Source organism: Anabrus simplex, chromosome 2 (genome assembly GCF_040414725.1).
Source record: "Anabrus simplex isolate iqAnaSimp1 chromosome 2, ASM4041472v1, whole genome shotgun sequence".
NCBI lineage: Eukaryota > Metazoa > Arthropoda > Insecta > Orthoptera > Tettigoniidae > Anabrus > Anabrus simplex.
The window spans coordinates 662,336,624-662,360,104 of record NC_090266.1 but is presented as its reverse complement, the minus strand read 5'-3'; the positions used below and the strand labels follow the sequence as shown (position 1 = coordinate 662,360,104).

General features: G+C 42.6%; 1 protein-coding gene across 3 annotated transcripts in view; it reads right to left on the bottom strand.

Annotated features, from left to right (window-relative positions):
- Nucleotides 1-23,481, bottom strand: part of LOC136864335 (inactive phospholipase C-like protein 2) — a 786,053-nt gene that overhangs the window by 160,928 nt on the left and 601,644 nt on the right. For all 3 annotated transcript variants that reach the window (XM_067141176.2, XM_067141177.2, XM_067141178.2), the window contains exon 9: nt 10,747-10,864. In XM_067141176.2, coding sequence (XP_066997277.1) covers nt 10,747-10,864 — 118 coding nt within the window. The remainder of the gene's footprint in view (nt 1-10,746; nt 10,865-23,481) is intronic.

The window sequence follows — 23,481 nt, the reverse complement described above, 5'->3', positions numbered from 1 at the left end:
TGTGAAAACTACCGCACCATTAGTTTAGTATCTCATGCCAGCAAAATTTTAACACGTATTATTTACAGAAGAATGGAAAAACAAGATGAAGCCGAGTTGGAAGAAGATCAATTTGGCTTCAGAAGAAATGTAGGAACACGTGAAGCAATCCTGACTTTACGTCTGATCTTAGAGGATCGAATCAAGAAGGACAAGCCCACGTACATGGCATTCGTAGATCTAGAAAAGGCATTCGATAATGTTGATTGGACCAAGCTATTTATGATTCTGAAAATGATGGGGATCAGATACCGAGAACGAAGAATTATCTACAATGTGTATAAAAATCAGTCTGCAGTGATAAGAATCGAGGGCTTTGAAAAAGAAGCAGCAATCCAGAAAGGAGTGAGGCAAGGCTGGAGTTTGTCCCCTCTCCTTTTCAATGTTTACATAGAACAGGCAGTAAGGGAAATCAAAGATAAATTTGGAAAGGGAATCACAGTCCAAGGAGAAGAAATCAAAACCTTGAGATTTGCCGATGATATTGTTATTTTATCTGAGACTGCAGAAGATCTCGAGAAGTTGCTGAATGGTATGGATGAAGTCTTGGGTAAGGAGTACAAGATGAAAATAAATAAGTCCAAAACAAAAGTAATGGAGTGCAGTCGAACGAAGGCAGGTGATGCGGGAAATATTAAATTAGGAAATGAAGTCTTAAAGGAAGTAGATGAATATTGTTACTTGGGTAGTAAAATAACTAAGGATGGCAGAAGTAAGGAGGACATAAAATGCAGACTAGCACAAGCAAGGAAGAGCTTTCTTAAGAAAAGAAATTTGCTCACTTCAAACATTGATATCGGAATTAGAAAGATGTTTTTGAAGACGTTCGTGTGGAGCGTGGCATTCTATGGAAGTGAAACATGGACAATAACTGGCTCAGAAAGAAAGAGAATATAAGCTTTTGAAATGTGGTGTGGTGCTGAAGGTGAGATGGATAGATCGAATCACGAATGAAGAGATACTGAATCGAATTGGTGAGAGGAGATCAATTTGGCTAAATTTGACGAGAAGAAGTGTTAGAATGATAGGACACATCTTAAGACACCCAGGACTTGTTCAGTTGGTTTTTGAAGGAAGTGTAGGGGGTAAGAACGGTAGGGGTAGCCCAAGGTATGAATATGACAAGCAGATTAGAGCAGACGTAGGATGCAATAGTTTCGTAGAAATGAAAAGTTTAGCACAGGATAGGGTGGCATGGAGATCTGCATCAAACCAGTCTATGGAATGATGACTCAAACAACACAACAACTAATCAATGAGATACTTCGATAGTTGTTGCAATCCTTCCTGTTCCCTTGCTCATATATACGTGCAATTACTGCTTTTGTCCAATCTGAAGGTACCTTACCAACACTCCATGCTAATCTTACTACTCTGTGAAGCCATTTCATCCCTGCCTTCCCAATATACTTCACCATTTCAGGTCTAATTTCATCTATTCCTGCTGCTTAATGACAATGGAGTTTATTTACCATCCTTTCCTTTCCCCAAGCGTAATTTCACCAATATCATTTTCCTCCTCCCCATGAGCTCGGTTGTTCGCGACACCGTCAGGAAGATTTCCTTTTACGTTGAGGAGATTTTCAAAACGTTCCCTCCACCTGTCCAGTGATTCCCTGCGATCTATTACGAGTTCACCTGAATGAAACAAAACACTGTTCATTTCACTTTTACCCTCCCTTCCTAAGGTTCTTTATACTGTCCAGGAAGTTTCCCCTGCCGCTTGACCTAGCCCTTCCAGGCGATTACCAAAATATTCCTATGACTTCTTTTTGGATTCAGCAACTATTTGTTTCGCTGTATTTCTTCCATCTTTGTTCAATTCCCTTTCTGCCAGTCCTTATTTGGAACCATTTCTAATAAACCTTCTTTTTACGTTTTCAAGCTGCTCTTACTTCATCATTCCACCAAGATGTTTGCTTTTTCCCATCTTTATACACAGTTATTCCTAGGTGTACCCTTGCTGTTTCTACTACAGCATCCCTGTATGCCACCCATTCTCTTTCTGTATCCTGAACCTGCTTACTGTCCACTGTTCGGAACTTCTCACTAATCATAATCCGTGTATTTCTGTCTATATTCCTCGTCCTGGAGATTTTCTACCTTATTCGTTTGCAGACAGATTTCACTTTCTCTATCCTAGGCCTAGAGATACATAGTTCACTACAGATCAGATAGTGGTCTGTATCATCGAAAAGTTCCCGAAAAACCCATACAATCCTAACAGATTTCCTGAATCTGAAGTCGGTTATGATATAGTCTATTATGGTTCTGGTACCCCTACTCTCCCATGTGTGGCAGTGAATAGCCTTATGCTTGAAGAATGTATTCTTAACAGCTAAACCCATAATAGCACAGAAGTCCAGCAAACGCTTCCCATTCCGATTAGTTTCAATATCCTCCCCACATTTGCCAATCACCCTTTCGTAACCTTCAGTTTTGTTTCCAACTCTCGCATTGAAATCGCCCATTAGCACTATCCTATCCTTGCTGTTGACCCTGACTACGATGTCACTCAATGCTTCATAAAACCTGTCAATTTCATCCTCATCTGAACCCGCACATGGGGAATACACTGAGACACTTCTTGTTCTAATTCCTCCAACTGCCAAATCTACCCACATCATTCGCTCATTTGCGTGCCTAACAGAAACTATGTTCCTTGCAATAGTATTCCTGAAGAACAGCCCTACCCCATACTCTGCCCTTCCCTTTTTAACACCCGTCAAGTACACTTTATAATCTCCTATCTCTTCCTCGTTATCTCCCCTTACCCGAATATCACTTACTCAAGCACATACAGATGCATCCTCTTTGCTGACTCAGCCAGTTCTACTTTCTTTCTTCCATAAGCCCCTTTAATAGTGATAGCTCCCCATCGAATTCCATTTCGTTCGCCAAGTTGTTTCCAGGAAGTCCCCATATAAACCATTTTCGTACATTCTTCTTAGAATTAGACCCTAATCTAGTTCCGTTGAGGAGCCTTTGAGGAGCGTTACTATTTCTGAGGAGCATAACTGTGGCTCCAATTTTTAGGATAAGAATATATGGAGGTAAACGATTAATTCAAAACATTTTAGAATTATGCTGGAAAACGAATTAGCTAGATGCCATGGTCAGTATTAATCTGTTGACGCTTGTGTGTGGTTTTGAGCTACGGGGTATACGCCCGATGTTTTTCAAATTAATTAAGAATGGCATCTTCGAGAAAATGATGTCATATCTCGCAGAAGTGAACGTTTTGCTATAATTTCCAATCACGATATCAGCATGTGCTGAAATTCTGGCTGGTAGTTCAATAACATTTGATCCGTTACCATCTATAGAGCGATAGTCGCCGTTAACCGATTTCTTGCAAAAATCAGCGAATTCAATGTTTATGTGGTTTTGTGCGCATATTTTGATGTAAGTGGAGTGTTTTGAAGAAGGGTCAAAAAGGAAAATATTTAATACAATTATAAGTAAAGAATTGTTTTGAGATAAGCATGTGGCAAAACAGGCAACCCATTTATGAAATCTCACCCCAAGAACAATAATATTCGCCCCAGAAGGAATGGAAAGTTGTTACGTATGACATATTTTAGAAGAAAATTCACACACATTAATGAATGACTATTTGCCATTAGGGCTTTATCCCATATTGAGCCGTGTATATCGAATATCGCCAGCTGCTTTGGAATTTAATTATAATCCAGACACCAAACTCTCATTTAAATTTAGAGGAATTTTGAATGTAATGTGCACTATTCAGGTGGGGAGCAAAACGGTTACTATTCCTGTCCATGAAGTACAGCTGACCAGTAAGACGTCTGACTGCGCATGCGTACCTACCCCCTTCCACCTCCCCTATCGTGCCATCTGCTCAGCGCTCTCACGGTTAAGGCGGCCTAGAAGTACTGGCGAGGGCATTGACCAATGAGAATGCTACATAGTTCTTTAATAATTTAGAAATATACGGCGAGAAATTTAAATGCTTTTAAAGACACTCTGCAGGCCAAGAGCTTTTGCCAGAATGCTTTACGATGCACATCGGTTCAGTCGCTCTCTCAAAATCAATGTAACAAAGATCAGCCCAGTGTTAAATGTATAGATTAAGAAAATGCTATGAAATATGAAGCTGTGCGAATGGAGGATAAAAGAGACACAAAGACGGTAATGGTTAAATGTTTAAGGAGTCCTGAATGTGAATAGTAATCAAAAATCCATATAACCAAGCGAATGGCTACGTGGTTTGTGTCATCTAGCAGTGGAGCTTGCGTTAGGGAGATGGTGAGTTTGAGCCCTATTTTTGACAGCCCGTAGTTTCCCATTTTATACCAGGAAAATGCTGGGGCTGTGCCTCAATTAATGCCACGGTCGCTTCCCACCAAGTCCTAGCTCTTTCCTAACCCATCGTCACCATAAAATCTGTCTGTGTCGGTACGGTATAAAGTAAATTGTAGAAAAAAAGGTTTTTTTACTTCTTTGATTAGAGTAAGTTTTCCTGAATCGAAAAACTACATAATATATGTATGCTCATGTAACAAACGTGTATTTCAAATGGCTATTTAAATATGACAGCTCCACTGCTGTCAACTAACATTATATTTCTGTGAGTGATATATAGTTACTTAATAATTAACTACACTTTTCTCAGGAATCGTAACCAATCAAACTCAGTTCACTTCTTTAAGTGGTCAAAAGCTACATGGAGGACTTGCAAACAGTACACTTCCCTCTAAACTATAAATGGTAAGGCAATATCCACCTCCAAATTTTTGGGGGACGATATTTTCTTTTTTGAGAGCCAATTTTTACACAACATATTTTTTAATACATTCGTAAGTCTCTGTTGAAGGTACGAGTGTCATTAACGTGCACAGAGAGAATTATAAATAATATAAAACACCTTCCGTAGAAATTTAAATTTGTAAATGGGATTTGTTGCTCTTTGTATTCCTGTTGATGAACTAAAGGAGGTAGCTATTTGATGTTATGCAGGTATTTGGCCATAGATTATGTTAAAGGGTGAGCAAAAGGTGATAGTTTAGGAACAGATATGAAACAAAATGGGCTTTAAAGCACGCAGGTTACACGTCCAGATGCCCTGAAACAAAATATTTAATGATGTGATGGAAAGAAGTATAAAACTGGATAGAAATCAAGTCCGTGATATAGATGGGAGGACTGTTGTTGCACATTAAGACCGAAAATCATGCTCCAAGTACAGTTACATGTATGTATGTTTTGTAAGGCGCGTTACTTATTGATGACACCACTACGTATTTGTGGTATACTGGTCTAATAAACAAACCTAGCATGAAACCTGTGTGCGTGCGTGTGCTGTATGAATGTTGAATATCTTTCAGTTTTTGTTTGGGTGTAATTTCAATATCAACTTAAGCTCCCTCCTTTCACTTCTATATAACGTGGAGGTTATGCTATTTGTTAGGATGGAAGGGTTCTCGGCGTGTACTCCATTAGTCAGCTATTTTAATGTCCGGACAGATTTCGGTTATCAAAATAAAAGAAACAAAATTAAAGAAAAATATGAACTCGTACTTACGAGTTACAGAAAGTTTTGTTAGACGAAGAAGGGCAGTAAACTTCACCGCGCAAGTTGAAATTTGCGTTATGTTACAAATGAACTAATAAGAAAGTAGTAATTTATTTAAAGTTGTGGTCCTAATTTATCAGCAAACAGTGAATATAATGCTCAAAATATGAAGTTTTCCGGTTACATTAATCATGCAACGATGATAAGTTGCAGCTATTACTACTCATTAATAATGTAACTCATTAGCCTACACATCGCAGTTTATACAAAATAGAACTCCATAAGGCAGGTGTGGTCGGCTTCTAATTTTACTGGATAGGTTTGTTTTCCTACTGGAGAAATGTTCAAAATGTTAGTTATTATCATTGATCCCGATATACTGGTACATGGTCTACCAAACAATGTAATGACTCATGACCTAAAATGGCAGATAAACATACCCCGTGAATGAAACAGGGAGGTTGGTTTATCAGTAGTTTGAAGTCATTAATGATGCCACATCGCCGTATTAGGACAGCCAGACAATTAACTTAATGTGTTTGAAAACATTCAAATTGTTGACATGACGGAGTTCAATAGGTCATTCGGAAAATTAAATATTCAATGAGTCGCAGGTTATCTGATGAGGGATGGTCGCACCAGTTAGTCTAAAGAATGAGGAACATACTGAGAACGTCCAGTTCTAAAAGCGTTCACTACCGGGCGAGTTGGCCGTGCGGTTACAGGCGCACGGCTGTGAGCTTGCATCCGGGAGATAGTGGGTTCAAATCCCACTGTCGGCAGCCCTGAAGATGGTTTTCCGTGGTTTCCCATTTTTACACCAGGCAAATGCTGGGGCTGTACCTTAATTAAGGCCACGGCCACTCCTTCCAACTCCTAGGCCTTTCCTATCCCATCGTCGCCATAAGACCTATCTGTGTCGGTGCGACGTAAAGCCACTTGCAAAAGAAAAATGCGTTCACTTGAACGATGCTGCTCCCATGTCTTGACGATCGTGAAGGCAGGACTGTTTCTCATTCCTAAACAGTGTAAAGGGCAGATGTGTGGTGAAGGTGGAAGCAGTGTCAACAGACACCTGTGCGCGTAGTCCTAGTGACTATTTCTAACGGTCTCTGCTGTTTCCGCATAGCTTCTGATGTATACAACGGAAGCCGTACAGTTTACCGGTGTGTCCATTAAACCGAGTATCTAGTCTGGTCAACAACATTTATGTCACAAAGAACCTGTTGGATTTCTTATCTAAATCTTGGGCGTTGAATTCGAAACTGAAATTAGATTTTGCCTGTCGGGCTCAGTATTCCTGTGAGGCGCATTGAAAATGCTGCATATTGGTTATTCTGCTGTGGCTTAATTTTAATTGTTTTGCAGAAGCAACTGTCCGCCTCTGTGGTGTAGTGGTTAGCGTGATTAGCTGCCACCCCCGGAGGTCCGGGTTCGATTCCCGGCTCTGCCACGAAATTTGAAAATTGGTATGAGGGCTGGAACGGGGTCCACTCAGCCTCGGGAGGTCAACTGAGTAGAGGTGGGTTCGATTCCCACCTCAGCCATCCTCGAAGTGGTTTTCCGTGGTTTCCCTCTTCTCCTCCAGGCAAATGTCGGGATGGTACCTAACTTAAGGCCACGGCCGCTTCCTCCCCTCTTCCTCGCCTGTCCCATCCAATCTTCCCATCCCTCCACAAGGCCCCTGTTCAGCATAGCAGGTGAGGCCACCTGGGCGAGGTACTGGTCATTCTCCCCAGTCGTATCCCCCGACACGAAGTCTGAAGCTCCAGGACACTGCCCTTGAGGCGGTAAAGGTGGGATCCCTCGCTGAGTCCGAGGGAAAAAACCGACCCTGGAGGATAAACAGATTAAGAAGAAGAAGAAGATGCTTGTTGTTTTAAGGGGCCTAACATCGAAGGTCATCGGCCCAAGAATAAGAAGAAGAAGAAGAAGCAACTGTTGAAAAAATCATAATATGTACAAGGGATTCCCATACATCAACCTCAGTTCAGAAATCCTCCTCTAGAAAATGGAGGTGGTTCGGCAGCATTGCCGATGACTCATGCTCGAACAGGTAGAATCGCGTTGTGTTCATTTGCCAGTTGCGTCTTAGCACTGAGAGTTCTGACAGGTGGGAAGTGACTTCTTGTTGTTCTAGGATCGTGAAGGTTTGTGTTTTGTGTTAATTCAGAAGAAGAAATACCTCGTACCCTTGTAAATAGCCCAAATCCTTTTTGTTATATCTACTGAGATTTAATTCTGAAATCGCAAAAAGAAAAACTTCTTCCTCTTGTAAAAAAGTACTACGAACGTTATTTCGGGTGTAAGGTTGGTGAACTGGGCAAGAAATTACCCCGCAACACATATGCTGTTTGGCACGTGTTACATTCCTCATAAGCTGGTTAAAAGGATGACGTCACATGTCCTTTGCTGTTCTCATAATTTTGTGGGAACCCTCGGATCACGCAAGAGACTGTTATTTCCGACTGACAGAAATAGCTGAAAACACCTCCAAAGCGAAGAAAACTATGCAGTATTCTAATTTACGATCAGCTAAGAGGCCTGTATATCACAATGAAGAATACCCAGTACCAGTGCCTCCTGACAGTAAGTGGAGATGAATACAACGCAAAAGACAGAGAAAGAAATATGCATACTAACCCAAAATTTCAAGGCCCCTGTGAATCAAATGAGACACATTTTGTCTGATGGAGATCTCAACGATCTTCTTCGTCATATAAATTTGTCGAAACTACATTCTGAGCTTTTAGCTTCGCAATTAAAGGGACGGAATGTTCTTTTTCGCGATAACAAAGTGATTGTTTATCGTGACCGCCATTCTGTTTTTTCAGAATATTTCTCCGAGGAAGGTGACATGGACATTCTTTAATGATATCGAATCCGTTATGGAGATCCTTGGCCATGTTGTTGTGCTTGTTAATAGATTCTAGCAAAGTTAGTTTGCAAGCAGTACTTCTCCACAGTGGTAGAAAATTTCCTTCTGTTCCGATTGCTCATGTAGTTAAGCTTAAGGAGACATATGGGAACTTTAAACTGCTACTCGCACTTAGAATACGATACATACAACTGGCATAGCCTATACGTATGTGGCAATCTCTAGATAACTGCAAATCTGCTTGGCATGCAGCTCGCATACACAAAGCACAGTTGCTTTCGATACGAGTGGGACAGCAGAGACAAGAAAATCAACTATTGAGGGAATAAGTGGTCTTCTCGGAATGAACGACTGCCTGAACAGATGAATGTGCTGAACCTCCCTCTTGCTGACCCGAAAAATGTGTATCTACCTCCGTTGCACATCAAATTGGGTCTAGTCAGAAACTTTCTGAGAGCTATGAAAAAAAAACATCACATGGATGCATTGATTTGCGAGGGTAGTCCCCAAGGACCAGTGAAGCAAAAATAAAGGAACTGCAAAGTTAGAAAATAATGGCTGATGAACATTTTCTTGATTTGGTGAGTGATGTTGCAAAAATAGCATCGCTGTCTTTCACAAGAGTGTGCAAGACATTTTCAGGCAACCACAAAACAGAGAAGAGAACTATCGCGATAATGCACATGAACTACTGAGATCATACCACCGGATGTAACATGTCACTTAAACTACATTTCATGAACTATCACTTGTACTCCTTCCCGGATAACCTCGGCACCGTTAGTGGCGAACAGGGGAACGGTTCCAATAGGACATTTCTTAGATGGAAAAGCGTTATCAAGGCAATTGGAGTACGGTACAGCAATGTTTTCCAACTACCACTGGACCTTACGAGAAGACGTTTCTGATGCAAAGTATCGCAGGATAACTGGCAGGAAATTTTTAGGTATTTTTCTTCACTTTTCCTTCTCGTATGTTGTACTTATTTGCTGTTTACATGTGGAACGCTAGTTGCGAGAACGCGTCATTTTGCCAGATATGTACAATACATAGGCCGTTGTAAGCATTTATGAGAACGATTATCACATGAAAACTGAGGCCGACACAGACCTTCTGAATTTATATCTGAATTCAGGGGAGAATTATCTTCTAGAAATAGTGTGTTTCATTCTTGTGACAGACGAAACATGTTTTTTGTAGACCAGTGTTTCTGGGACATTCAGTTGACAATTTCTACCAACATCAAGATACCACCAATGAGTCACTTTAAAGATGTATAGAAATTGCCCAACGGGACTACGCAGTCTCCCGAAGACTAACAATACGACACTTTACACATGAGTATAATTCAACAAATCTATGTAAACATTCAATACTTGTCAAAGACAAATTTATTATGAATTGTACAATATACCCGAGTTTTATTCTAAACGAGGGCTCACAGTAAGCACTTCAATGTGAATCGGAATCTCTTCTTGAAATTTCACTTAATTTTGAGAATTTAGACGGAAATTGTTTACAATTGAGTGCCCTTCTTAGAAGTAAGCTCAATACCATTTCGACTGTAATTACTGAACAGAAAAAGTTCGAACTGCACTGTCGACAGCTCTGAAGATGGTTTTTCGTGGTTTCCCATTTTCACACCAGGGCTGTCCCTTCATTAAGGCAATGGTCACATCCTTTCCGGTCCTCAACCTTTCCTATCCCTCGTTGCCATACGCTCTGTCTGCGTCGCCGCGATGTAAAACAAATTGCAAACAAAAAACTGAGCAGATAATTACTCGGAGTTGTGTGATTCTCAGCAAATAACATTGTGATTATTCCTAAATGTAGCACACGATTCTATTGTGGAGAATATCGAAGTCAGGAGGGGAATTATACTTACCAACTGCTCGTAGGTGTAATTGTGTGTTTATTGGGGAAGAACTATGCACAAATGATTGGAAACCTTACGGCAGAGCTTGTGGGAAAGAAATTCTCCTCTGCTATGATGTTCTATGATACACGAATGGTTTATTTATCCTCTGATAAAATATTTTACTCTAATTCAAAGCAGTTTTCTTTATCTCTCCCAAGCTTGTACCAAGATCTTCAACAAATTTCTGTTTGATGTAATTGGATTAAGATATTATTTTCCAATGTTAGTAATGATGACAACAATATATGGAGTCTTACGAATTTTAACCACATTACAGGCATTATGTACTATGCTTTCCCTGACAGAGACGTTATTAGGACATGATTGTTCCCGCACATCAACAATGAAACAATAAAAGTAGAAAGTTGAACTTACGGAGAATACACGAATGCAAACTCCTTGATAACCTCTATACAGTCTCGGAAGGAGATCTTGGAAGTGAGGGTGTTTCCACGGAACACGACTGGTTCATCCGTTCCATCCCAGCAGTCCACTGCATCAGGAAGAAGCACTGTTCACTAAAACTGTAAGGGTAGGGGTGGGGTGGACTAGGATACTCGTCAAATGGCCATTACAGCCCGCATATGAACGTATGAATTAAGTGTGCCAAAAATGTCGACAAAGACCTTTAGAAGGCCCTACATAGAGTATTTTGGAAAATTCTTGTATGCAAAGTGCCTCATCGAAAGAGTATGTTTTTATACTATTTTACATGAAATAAAAAATTATGAAACTGTGCAAAGTTCGTGTTTGATAGTTGTGAAGTAAAGAGAAGCAATGAAAATTAAAACAGTGGCTTATTTCGGCGGTGGATGACAAGGCTATTGATAATTATAATTCCTAACCTAGTGCAGCATGACTTGAAGAAAACTGATATCAGTTACTGGATCTTGTGGACGACGAGCGTCCTCTAAGTACCTAATGAATCATTTATCTCCCTTGTGAAATCCAAGAGTTCTAAAAATATTTTCTATCTATCTTGAACCAATATTCCGGTACTTCCATTTGTGCAATCATGTAAGAACACCTCTAAGACATTTCATTACAATCATCAAGTTGTCTGTTATTACTTTCCTAAGAAAAGAGATAAATAATGGATTGGGTAAGTCATCACTCGTCGACCAAGTTACCGTCAGTGTACTGAGCCTCTACCTTTTCCTGTTTATAAAATCTTTCAAGGAGTTTCGAGAATACATTGCTGAATTAATGAGAATTTGACGAAATGACGAGAGGTTAATTTGACTGCCATAGAGAGATTAACTTACTGGTTAATTTCATGGATAGGGTGCTCGTTCCGCCTTTAAGTTGTAATCACCTCTTGAGTGGCGAGCGAGTTATTAGAAACGAAAATTGAAATTTCATGCTGGGCTGAATATCTCAGACGGTGGAGGCGTGGCCTTCTGACCCCAACTTGGCAGTTTGATCCTGACTCAGTCCGGTGGTATTTGAAGGTGCTCACATACATCAGCCTTGTGACGGTAGATTTACTGGCACGTAAAAGAACCCCTGCGGTACTAAATTCCGGCACCACGGCGTCTCAGAAAACCGTAAAACTAGTTAGTGGGACGTAAAGCCAATAACATTATTATTATAATCAAATTTCGTTCTTGAGGAAAATATCTATAGGTAAAATGTATTGCACCTGCAGTGTGCCCAGCAACATGGTCGAACCTCCTTCGGGTTTCAACGTCTGTAAAATGAATGGAGTGAGTATATCTTTCCGAGGGTTAGTTCTACCATGCGTGTCTGAATCATCTATCATTTAAATGCTTAGCTTAATTGATTTCTTTGGACTTGTAACGGAAACAGGTCCCTATAAGCTTCACTGTTCCTCGCTCAAATAAAAATTGAGTTAAATTAAGATGTCTCCAACAGATATCTCGAGAATTCTTCACATGGCATGCCAAAATAATACTTCTTGATAAAGCCCTTCCTGACTCTATCCATAGGCCTACATATTTATTTACGGCTTCATATTTCAAACCTGTACCACATGTTTTTAAGGTTTTGCTCTCTCCCTCTCTGTTACAGTTGGTTGATGTTTCAATAATTGCCAAAGAACTGCAGCTTCTGGCTTCATGTTTTCTCCAGGTCAGCTCAAACCTGTATCACACGTTTGTTAAATTGTTTATCTTTCTGCTAAAACTAGTTATTATTCCAGTAATTGCAAAGGAACTGCAGATTCTGGCTTCATATTTTCCGCTAGACAGCTCAAAGCTGTATCATACATTTGTTACAGCTTCGCTCTGCCTGCTAAAAGTGGTTATTTTTCCAGTAATCCCCAAGGAACTGCAGCAGTTGGTAGTGAAGCGCTGATGTGTATTTGCCTCTGTCAAGATTCAAATGGTTTCAAACAATTTCGTGTAGTAAAGTGGAATATTAAATTTATGACTTTTAATTGTTTAAATTGTATAATTAGTGTGTATTAGACTATTTGAAAGAATCCAAACTGATTTTAAATTTTTTATGAAGTGTTACCCTTAAAACCGTAGGGCTTAAGCAATATGTATAATTTAATAGTTAAAATGTTGTGTAATTGGAATTGAAATTAACCTCTCATTAAGGCAAGGTAATGAAGGAAAAGTAAGTGTTATCACCCACGTTCCAATAATGTGCAGGTTGAACATTTGTGTAGTGTTAAAATAATTATTATATTTGCCTCTAATTCATCATTATTTTCCAATATGAAAAAATTATTTAACTCAAGTTTTGATTAAAAATTTTATCCTCAGGGATATGAGGTCGTGGGTTCGATGTGTGCTATGATTCCCGTCTTATCCAGTGATTTTAATCCTGTACTGGGTGTTTGTGGGTTCAATTGAGCTGTCTGAAGACCAAGTAATATAGTGAGGAAATATTCAAGCTCACCATGTAACAATCCAACGTGTGCCGGCCATCTGACTGGCAGCCAAAACCCTTAAATGCCAGTATGTGCAACATGAATTAAATTAAATTTTTGAGATAAATTTTCTACGTACAAGTAACTTCATTACAGGAACAAGAGTATACTAAAAGATTATTTCCATTAATTTTATTTGTCATTTGATTTGAACCTGAGTTGTATACTACTTCAGCCTTCGTTGTGAATGAATTTAAATAAAGGTTTATATGTGGAAAGTTTTATCAATAGGTGTGCCCTTTCCGGAAGTATAAAAAGTTTGAAATTTACTTGTGACAAGTATCCTAGTCCAGATTATGAAACTAACTACATTATAACATCAAGAACATCACATGCAACACTAAACAAACAACACTAACATCAAATGCTAGACAAATACTTGAGAGAAGCATTGATCTAAAATTATATACAGTAGTCACTCACACATCCATCACTTACGGGACTGGGATATGGTTGGTATACACAAGAAGGTTGGATAATCCGAGGAACAAATAACCTTTCTTATAACACGGAAAAGAATTTAAAATAGTTTTTCACTAACTGAATACGAAATGTCACATAACACTGTGGCTTTAATAACAATAGAGTTACATACATTAAATAATTATTTTGATGTTTAATGACGTAAAGAAGAATAAAGGGGTACATTTCTGCAGGCCTACTGGTCATAACAATACTGTATGTTTGATAAAATATTAAAACGTACAGTACTGTATAGCCAGTAGTTTACAGAATTGAATTCACTTCAAAAGGTCTGTGATATTCTTTAGTTTCAAATGAGACTTACTTGATTTTGCGAATTCGTCGCTCCATTTCTTTATCCACTACATATCTATAGGTATTGCCGATGGATATTGTTCAGTGAATTTCAGATTAACACTCAATAGCTCCCTGTTGGCCATATTACAGACAGGAAAACAGCGATCGGCGATGATTCACTTTGATATTGTGACAAGCACGGAGTGCGGGAATTTGGTCCGTACAGATCCGTTGTGCTCAAAAGAATTAACAGGTAATCAGTTGCACTCGAACCTCCTTTTAGCAAACACATTATTTGGGTTTAGACCATTTCGTTGTAAAGACATTAGTTGCGCTCGGAACGTACCTCCAATAAGTGGGAACACTGACCACTGAGAAGTGCTCTGAATTCAAGTAACATACTGCAACCGGAGAGAGGTTACAGTGTACGTCCGGTTTCACAATCTTCCATCCTGTAGAATTTGAAGATGTTTGTGCTGAATTGATTAGCAGTCGATCAAAATCTTGTGGATTTCGACGATTATTCGGTTACAAATTTCGTAGCATCTGATGCATTATTTCCTACCGAGATTTCGACTTCAAACACAATTACTTCGGAAATAACTATAAATGCATGTGACACGTTCCATAGAGCTATAAACATAAGGGGGATGGAAAGAAATGAGTGGTAACGTAGTCCAGACACTCGCAGAAGCATGGGAAAATTGGATATGGGAGCGGTCAAGTGGCGCTGTTGTCGACGTGTCGTGTGCATTTGGCGTGCATCCAGTTGGAAATGTTTTTGCTGTGTGGCGTTGAAGTGAAGAGAGTCGATATCACCGCTCTAAAGCGTGTTTTCAAAAGGTCATCAGAGTTCGTGGATTACAATCGAGCTTGCCCGTGGCGAAAATGCATCAGAATGTTATGAAGGATTACGAGAAGCCTGTGGCGGCAATGCATTACCGTATAGGACGTTTGCAAGATGGGTCAGGAGGTTTCGTGCGGGTCGGAATAAGACTGCGGATTTGTTTGAGTCGATTGCCACGCGAAGGGAGCAGGCTTCGGCCCCCCCGTGAAACGACAGAAAAAAAGGACACAAATCGAGGACGAGCTTGGCAGTTACAGCGAGAGGACGTATGTGCTTCCCCCTAACTCATCTCTCCACGCCGGGCGATCTGTACTTTCCCAGTACTAGTCAGGCAGCTGTACTTGTTGGTACATATTCGAAAGTGTTTTTGTCTCAGCTGAAGCACTTCTCAGTGCTCACATATTTTTTCAGGAGTTTTATTTCAGGATGACCACGGCGAACAACAGGGAAGTTCCCTATAGCATGGCGTTGGTGCCTGGAGTCGTTTACAGTCGAGGCCGCTTCTGGCGAATGCCACAAGTGCCGGAAGACAGCACGGAACCGAAGACATCGTCACCATCGTCGGAGCCGCAGAGGGAGCCGTACAAGGATGGGTATGACCTCCCCCCCAACAGCTTCTTCTTCTTCTCCACGGGCTACATGGAGCCGGAGTACGAGGCGCTGCTCGTCTACTTCACGCCGGGGCGCCCTGTACATTCTGAACAGGGCCTTGTCCTGGACAGAGTGCGACGCCCTCACCACGGGGCCTGAAGCTCCCGACAACCATGGCTGTGGAGAGCTTTGCTTTCCCCCAGGAGGCCTTATCATCAGGCATCACTACAGGGAGCGGATGCGCGACGAGGAGACCGAGCTCTCTACTCTTTTCCAGGTCGTCCGACTACCAGGGAAGGACGGCGTACCAGGGACGAACGCCGGCGCCCTCAGGAGGAGGGCCGAGACGGAGACCAGCTCAGCTGCCACCCAGACGACCAGCAAGGACCGACGGGCGAGGAATAAGACTTAATCCTCCCGTCCACGCCCGAGACCAGCGACGCCACCACGGAGATGGAACATGCTGCCCCCTGGCACCGCAATTGTGCGACCTAGGCCGAGCGGCACAGTGCCGCGAAGTGGAAGCGGACTACTCTTCCAAGGACCACCTCTGCTAGGTGGACGCAAAACAAGCCCTATCAGGAAGGGCCTGTTACCGGGCGCAATCCAAGAAGGCGCCCCAGACGGAGGATGGCAGCACAACAGTGGAGGAGGACGCCCCCTGGCGATCGGAGGCAGCTATCCAGGCCCGGCCTGTCAGCGTGTCTGTCGAGGTGCAGGCATCGATGTGCGCCCCACAGGACAGGTAACGCAGTCAGGTGCCAGCACCGACCGACGCCACCACCGCCAGCCAGGATGAGGGAGACGCCATCTCCACGGCGGGAACATCAGCAAACCCTGGGTCACCAGGCCGGGAAGAGAGCCATCAGGACGAGGCCTCTTCCCCTTCCGCGAAGAGACCCCCAGCCCCGGGGAGAAGACGCCGGCCCCGAACCAGGGGAAAGAAGACGACGCCAGCCCACCAGGAAAGGGCAACCCAGGTGCAACCCAGGACTGCTCCCAGGGCAGCAGTCGACAGAGTAGCCAATCAGGAGAGGACCTCAGCGGGTAGCGGCAATCAAGTGAGACCGAAACGTCCCCCTCAGCAGCTCTTGCAGTGTTTCCGCAGTTTGAGGTGGGGCCACCGGCAGGAGAGGTATGGGCTCTTAGTGAGGTGCAACCGTTGTAGGGGTGAACAGCACTACACGGCCAGCACGGCACTTAAAGAGGCGCCGGTGTGCGCCAACTGCGCGGGCCTCTCATCACAGTTGCCCGGTGTACCGGGCCATGGCGAGGGCATAGAGGAAGGAGGCCCGGCGTCATCACCCACCCCCATCCAGGAGGCCCTCACCCAGGCGAACTTGGCCTCATTCTCCGGGATCGGAGACTGGGTACGCCAAGGAGGTGGCGCTGTGCGGCGGGCCCTAGTGGTACTCGACGCATGGCTCTGAAACCGGCAAGGCCCGCGCTAGACACAGCAGTGCCCAGAAGGACTGATCCCCTGAACAACTGGACTGGCGAGGAGTAGGCTTATGACTTGTGCATGGTACTTGTTCCCAACTAACGCAATTACCTGGACCTCTCCAGGACCACATCCTTAAATGTGCTATTTGCAAATTTTCAGGTTTTACATATAGGCATCTTTCCATTTCCGCCTATGTGTTTTCTTCGTGACCCTTATTATTCGATTACGCCGTTATAGATACCCACCACCACACCTGGCCTGGTAACATGCTGAGCATGGAGACAGGCAGATACTCCTGTAGTATCACTTCCCACTCGTCCCTGCTATCTCTTTTCTCCTTAGAAATTAATAGCATGTTGGAGGCAATGCAGAATGAATCGATTGCCTCGTGGGGTGAGCGGGCTTCGGCCTCCTCCTCCCCCGAAAAGAGGGACACCAATCAGTCTTGTCCCACAGTCGAACCTGTACGGTTGAAGTCTTCGATACTCTGCAAAAGTCTTGTAATATTTCTCCGTCTACGGACTTAGCCGTGTAGTTAGCGAGTGCGATACTTTGAACATTTCCAAGTGACTAAAATCTTGTGTACCAAAACTTACAATTCTTACGTACATAAACTGTGCATCGATACTTAGAGTTTTACATTACTTTTCAACTCAGGACATTGCGTGAACGGAACCGATTTTCAATATTCAGAAATAGGGTTAACAATATTATTCCACGTCTTTAAACACAATCTTGCGAGTGAACGGGACTAATTTAGCTCAATAGTTTGCATTCTAACAGTGTCGTATATAAATGTATGTAAACGTGTGTGTAAATGGGACTAATTTCACTCGTCATGCATTTTACTTCTAAAATCCAGTTGAAGTGATTGTCATTGAACCAGTGTGAATAATATTCCTGTGGCATCTAGCAGTGTTCATTATAATGAATAAACTCTCCAAATAACTGTAAGTACAATCAAGTGCTCTTGAAATCCTGGAGGACCCGACGAGCGTTTGCGTTCTCAATTCTCCAAACATGTAGAGTACTAATCATCTTTGTATCGTCGCCATAAGACCTATCTGTGTCGGTGCGACGTAAAGCCAGTAGCAAAAACAAATCTTTATTTTTTGTGTGCTTAATCATACAAATGCACGGGATATTAGGAAGTTTGCAGATTTCATTCCATTAACATTCGGCTGCAAAAATCTTGCTTGAATTCTTTAAATTCTCATCTCACGTTAGAGACTAGTGCAGTTCATTTTAAAGAAGTGTCTCGTGTCTGATTCAATTGACATTCAACACAAAATATCAGCGTTTCTTTAAACCCTTCATGGGAACAGTGAAAATCAATTATAAATTATACCTCCTTACTCGTCTATCCTACAAGTCCAAAGGACTTGTACATGTGCTTGCTCCATTATTACACGTGAGCGAACCCTGCAACTTGAACTCCGAGACCCTCCAGAACATCTAACACTTCAAGACCGTCCAGAGCAGCCCTCGTGGGATTGGTCGTGGTTCCATGGCGCCGACAGGGGTTCCATGGTGAGGACGGGAGGTGCTGTGGTTCGACGCGGGAGATCACCAGCAACAGGACGGAAACACATCGTGCCTAACTGATCTCCAACTGTGCTGAGTTGATATAATCGTGGCATTGTTCAGTAAATCAGCAGTTTAAAACAGACATGAACTTGATTCGAAGTAAAACCCTCCCACTCACTGTACCCGCTCCAATTTAATGTACCGTACCCGCCTTGCGTTCATCTCATGCTCTTCAAGCTATTACGGGCATTTCCTGGTACAGTATATTGCACATTACTGATCAGATTCAGCAACACAAACATGATTATGAAACCATAAGATGTAAATAGTCCTCAAAGTTCTTGGCAAGATGCAACAGAAGTAGGACAACAAACCTTACACCTGGTGACAGACGAGAGAACTCAGTGAGACACCGTCCAATAAAATCTCACACTTACTGGATGGAAGGTCTCGGAGATCGGTGGACATATCCATGTTTATAGTAAGTTTATTCTGCTGTGTAAGGCAGTTTTCATAAGATAAGGTTTATGCCGTTACGGTGAACTGCCCGCTATCAAACACTACGAATACTAGGTATATCTGACAGTCACGTCCGAGCGTTAAGTGGTCAGAGGTCAAACAAGTTTCTTTATGTTTTAGATCCTTCATCAGCGCTATCGATGAAAATAACAACTTTGAAGAATTCGTTGGGTCCATCCAATTAAGCAAAAAATTGTATTATTCGGTGCTTTTCACTTATTATTTGAAAAAAAACTAAGGAGCCACGAGGACAAGTGTGTTAATTTTTATCGCATGTAAGTGGTAAGTGTTCGCAGTCATTGCAAATCCTTGTACAATTTCTACGGCTTTATCTCATAATATGGACCTTTTTTGTATCAAACTCATAATTTTCTCAGCGTCAACTTTACAATCCACTTTAAATTGCAGAGTAAAATCAAATATTTAGAAAGGTTCATATCTTCGTGCTTTATACTATTCGACAGTATTTGACAAACTGGTCTTGCTAGAACGGTTAACTGACGTAGCGTACACCACTACGCATACGGCGACCATGAACTGCAGTGGCAGGGACGGTTGACTCACGGACGCCGCTGGAGGAAGAACCGTTCTGGCCAGTTGTCGTAACATCTAAAAGGTCTAAATTAATTCAATGAACTACCGAATGGACGGTGATTTGCCATCCGGTGGAGCCTGCAACGCCTGAAAGTAGCATGAGGGTGTGGACTGTCCTGTGTGAAGAATACATCACACTCTTGTTTGCGGTTTTACCTGACACTGGTAAACGTCTTCTGTAACTATACTGTCGCACCATGATGTCATAAGACTGACCCGTTTGGATTATCCTCACCTAATATACAGCAATTCTATCATCACTGACTCCAAGGAACAGACTCTATCGAAATAAAACAATTGCACAAATGTATGCATCCGTGTCTGAGGAAGGAGAACAACTTGAGCACAACGTCAGGTTCAAGTCTATAGTCAGCAGTTGGAAACGTTGCCTTATCAGAATGAGCTATTGCAGCTAATGTCGGGAGCCACTCCAAGTGGGGTCTCCCTCATTTCGTCCAGGAAGTCCTTTAGCATGTCTTCGAAAGTTATTAATCATTTTAGTACATTCCTATTCTTACGCCGGTTCTTCCATACTGTGATGGGGTCGCGGGTGTGAAATGTATCTCTTTTGGATTTGGCTCTCCTTTACATCCGGATGTCCTTCCTGACGCAACGTTATGTGGAGGGATGTATGCATTATTACATGCTTCTGTGGTGGTTGGTAGAGTGATGTGTTTTAAGTTTTATGGATACGAAAAATTGTGTATAGAGACAAATATCCAGTCCCCGAGTCAGAAGAATTAACCACATGTGGTTACAATCCCCGACCAGGGGAAGAATCGAACGCGGAATCCCAGACCCGAAGGTTCTGAAGCTAACCATTCAGTCAGGTAGCCAGTCTCAATTAGCACATTACTGTTGGTTATTTTTAGATGAAACAATGGATGAAATGACTCGTGCTTTAAGGTGATTTTCATACTAATAATGAGAATCAGTTGTATTTCATTTGCTGGTCCTGCTCTTAGGCTGAGTGGTCAGCATACTGACGTTTAATTCAGAGGCCTTGGGTTCGATTCACGTTCAGACCGGGATTTTAACTGCGTTTGGTTGATTCCTCTACTCGGGGACAGGGTGTTTGTGTTCGTGTTAATGCGGTTCTCTCCATTTAGATACAACTCACCAAATTTCCAACCACCACAGAAACACGCAGTAGTGAATGCATCCATCGATATGGGTTTGGCGTCTGGAAGCGCACCTAGCCGTAAGACTGGGCCAAATCCACATCACGTGCGGACCCCAGTAAATTTGTAAAAATACCAAGAGAAGAAGACAGTTGGATTTCATTTGTTTGTGATTTGTAATGGAAGGTAAGGCATATGGAGTTTATTACCATCGTTATTAACCACAAAGTATCTGTGAGTTTCCTATTTTCACATCTAGTATATGATTTTTTAAATAGTGGGTTAACGTCGCACTAACAAATCGAAGGTTTTAGACAACGCGAGGATGCGAGATAGCTTGGATTGGGAAGGTAGCGGCCCAGCATTTGCCTGGTGCGAAAATGGGAAACATCAGAAAACCATCTTCAAGGCTGCCGACGGTGAGATTCAAACCACTAGGTTCCGATTGCAAGCTCACAGCTACGCGACCCTAACCGCACGGCCAACTCGCTCGGTCTTGTACTTGTTTGGCTGATGCTAAGACCAGTTACCTAGTATCGTTCCATCTTAAGTTGTCAACTTTTCCTGATTGCTCCAGTGTCGAAGTTTACGCTTGATATAGTCCTATATAGTCACACAAGTCTTCAGATATATGTAGGGTTGTCAGGTTTTTGAAGTGCCAATAAGGAATAGAACATGACACACTATTATAGCTTAGATTATTTCGATCATTCTGGTAGCAGAATGCTAATTCAGCAGCAATGACACTATTGTCTTAATTTTCCTCCTTAGTTGTAATTTTAGAGGCCGAGTTTATTTGCCTTACGGAACTTTTATGTAGTGCTGCCGTATCGTGCTGCTTTTAGTCACTTTCACCTCCATGTCCAATTGAAAAACCGATTACAATTAATAATGCATCTTGCCTAGAAACAATTATTGCCAGCGGGCGCAATCTAGTTATACTGATCCTCCCATTTTTGAAATAAGTGGAAAGTTTTTCGTCTTTCCTTTAGGGGAACCCACTGTCGGCAGCCCTGAAGATGGTTTTCCGTGGTTTCCCATTTTCACACCAGGCAAATGCTGGGGCTGTACCTTAATTAAGGCCACGGCCGCTTCCTTCCCATTCCTAGGCCTTTCCCATCCCCTCGCCGTCATAAGACATATCTGTGTCGGTGCGACGTAAAGCAAATAGCAAAAAAAAAAACCCTTTAGGGGAACCACACGTTATAAAAACACCAGTATGAACTCTCTTACTCTAATCCCACCACAGCACAACACAAACTTCCAGCTTTAATAATGTCTGCTAAAAAGCATTTGAAAATGAAAAATGCAGGGTTTCGTTAATTGTTGCATCGACATAAACCAAATGTCTCTTAGTCTCAGTCCGGCGAGTCCCGCTCTTGGGCCGGCGTTTCGCTCCCTCGCCTACTACACGTTTTGATCAAAGTGCTGAGTCACTAGATCAAGAACAGTGATGTGAGATGAAATGTAAATAGACAATTTTAACCATGGTAGAAGTGAGTTTATTAAATATGGGGGAAAAGGCGTCCTGTATTCTGTTAAGACGGGACAGTACTTCAGACCTTCACTTACTAGAAATCCCCTACCTTACGAGACACCTGCCAACCCTAGCTGTAGGCCCATTGTTATTCGTTGGAAAGCATGCCTGAGTTTGTCCAGGCTCTCGTACGTGGTCTAGTTGTCACCCGAACCTGGAGGACCAGTGATCCTTCTGTTGGGGTTGCCATACCTTAGCCGAGACTTTTGCCGCCTTAATGCGTCGGATTCCCATAAGGGGAAGGAAGGTGACTCTCGATCAACCACCAGAAGGCAGGTGGAAGACAGGTCGGTCCAGCAAGAGATGGGTCGATGGCGTCAGAGAGGATGTACGGTGTTGAATGGCCATATGTCCTGGGGCTCTGGCCTTTCATAATTAAAGTAAGGTTGGTAAGTTTGTCACTGGAATTTGTAAAGAATTATGTAGCGCTTCATATAGGGTGGTTCATCAGCCCCTTGCGATTCAATTTTATGCATTCCGCCGCTCGTACAATAGCTGTGAAATACACTGATCCCTCTTCCTAAACCGTGGTAATATAACGAGATATGTGGTTAGGAACTAGAAACCAGTAGCAATCGTGAACGCCTCTATTAATTCATTGTGAGTATCTTGAATGAACCGGTAAAGCAGGCATGTCAAGGTAAAGCGCACGCCAGGCGAGTTGTGTGCAGGGTGTCTTTACTCCCGTGCGGTCTCGGCTAGCACTCGCTGACTCGAGCGGTGAAATTCCAAGGAGATGCGTTAAGGTAATCGCCCACTACACCGCGCCGCGCAGCGCAGCGCAGCCGAGAAGAAATTTCCGTGGCCTGCTTCTTGTGATATGAAATGGCTTAACGCCCACTGCAGGGAGCCGCGCCGCGCCGCGCGGAACAAGCTTGTGGGATTTCCGCACCAGAAGCCCCCAGGTTTCTGGAACGGAACTTTTTCCTTTCGGTGCGCTTGTGTGGGCGAGGGTAGAAGGAAGGAATAACGGAAAGAATGTGGTTTCGTGCCGTTTCGGCAGTCCTCGTAAGTCCTCGACTAGTGCCAGCACGCTCGTACCTTCACGCGGTTAGTGGTATTGTGCACTGTACGCCTTTCTCGGCGAAAGGTGGTATTTTCTCACTCCACACACGGCTTTTTTATTTGCTAGTTGCTTTACGTCGCGCCGACACAGATAGGTCTTATGGCGACGATGGGACAGGAAAGGGCTAGGAGTGGGAAGGTAGCGGCCGTGGCCTTAATTAAGGTACATCCCCAGCATTTGCCTGGTGTGAAAATGGGAAACCACGG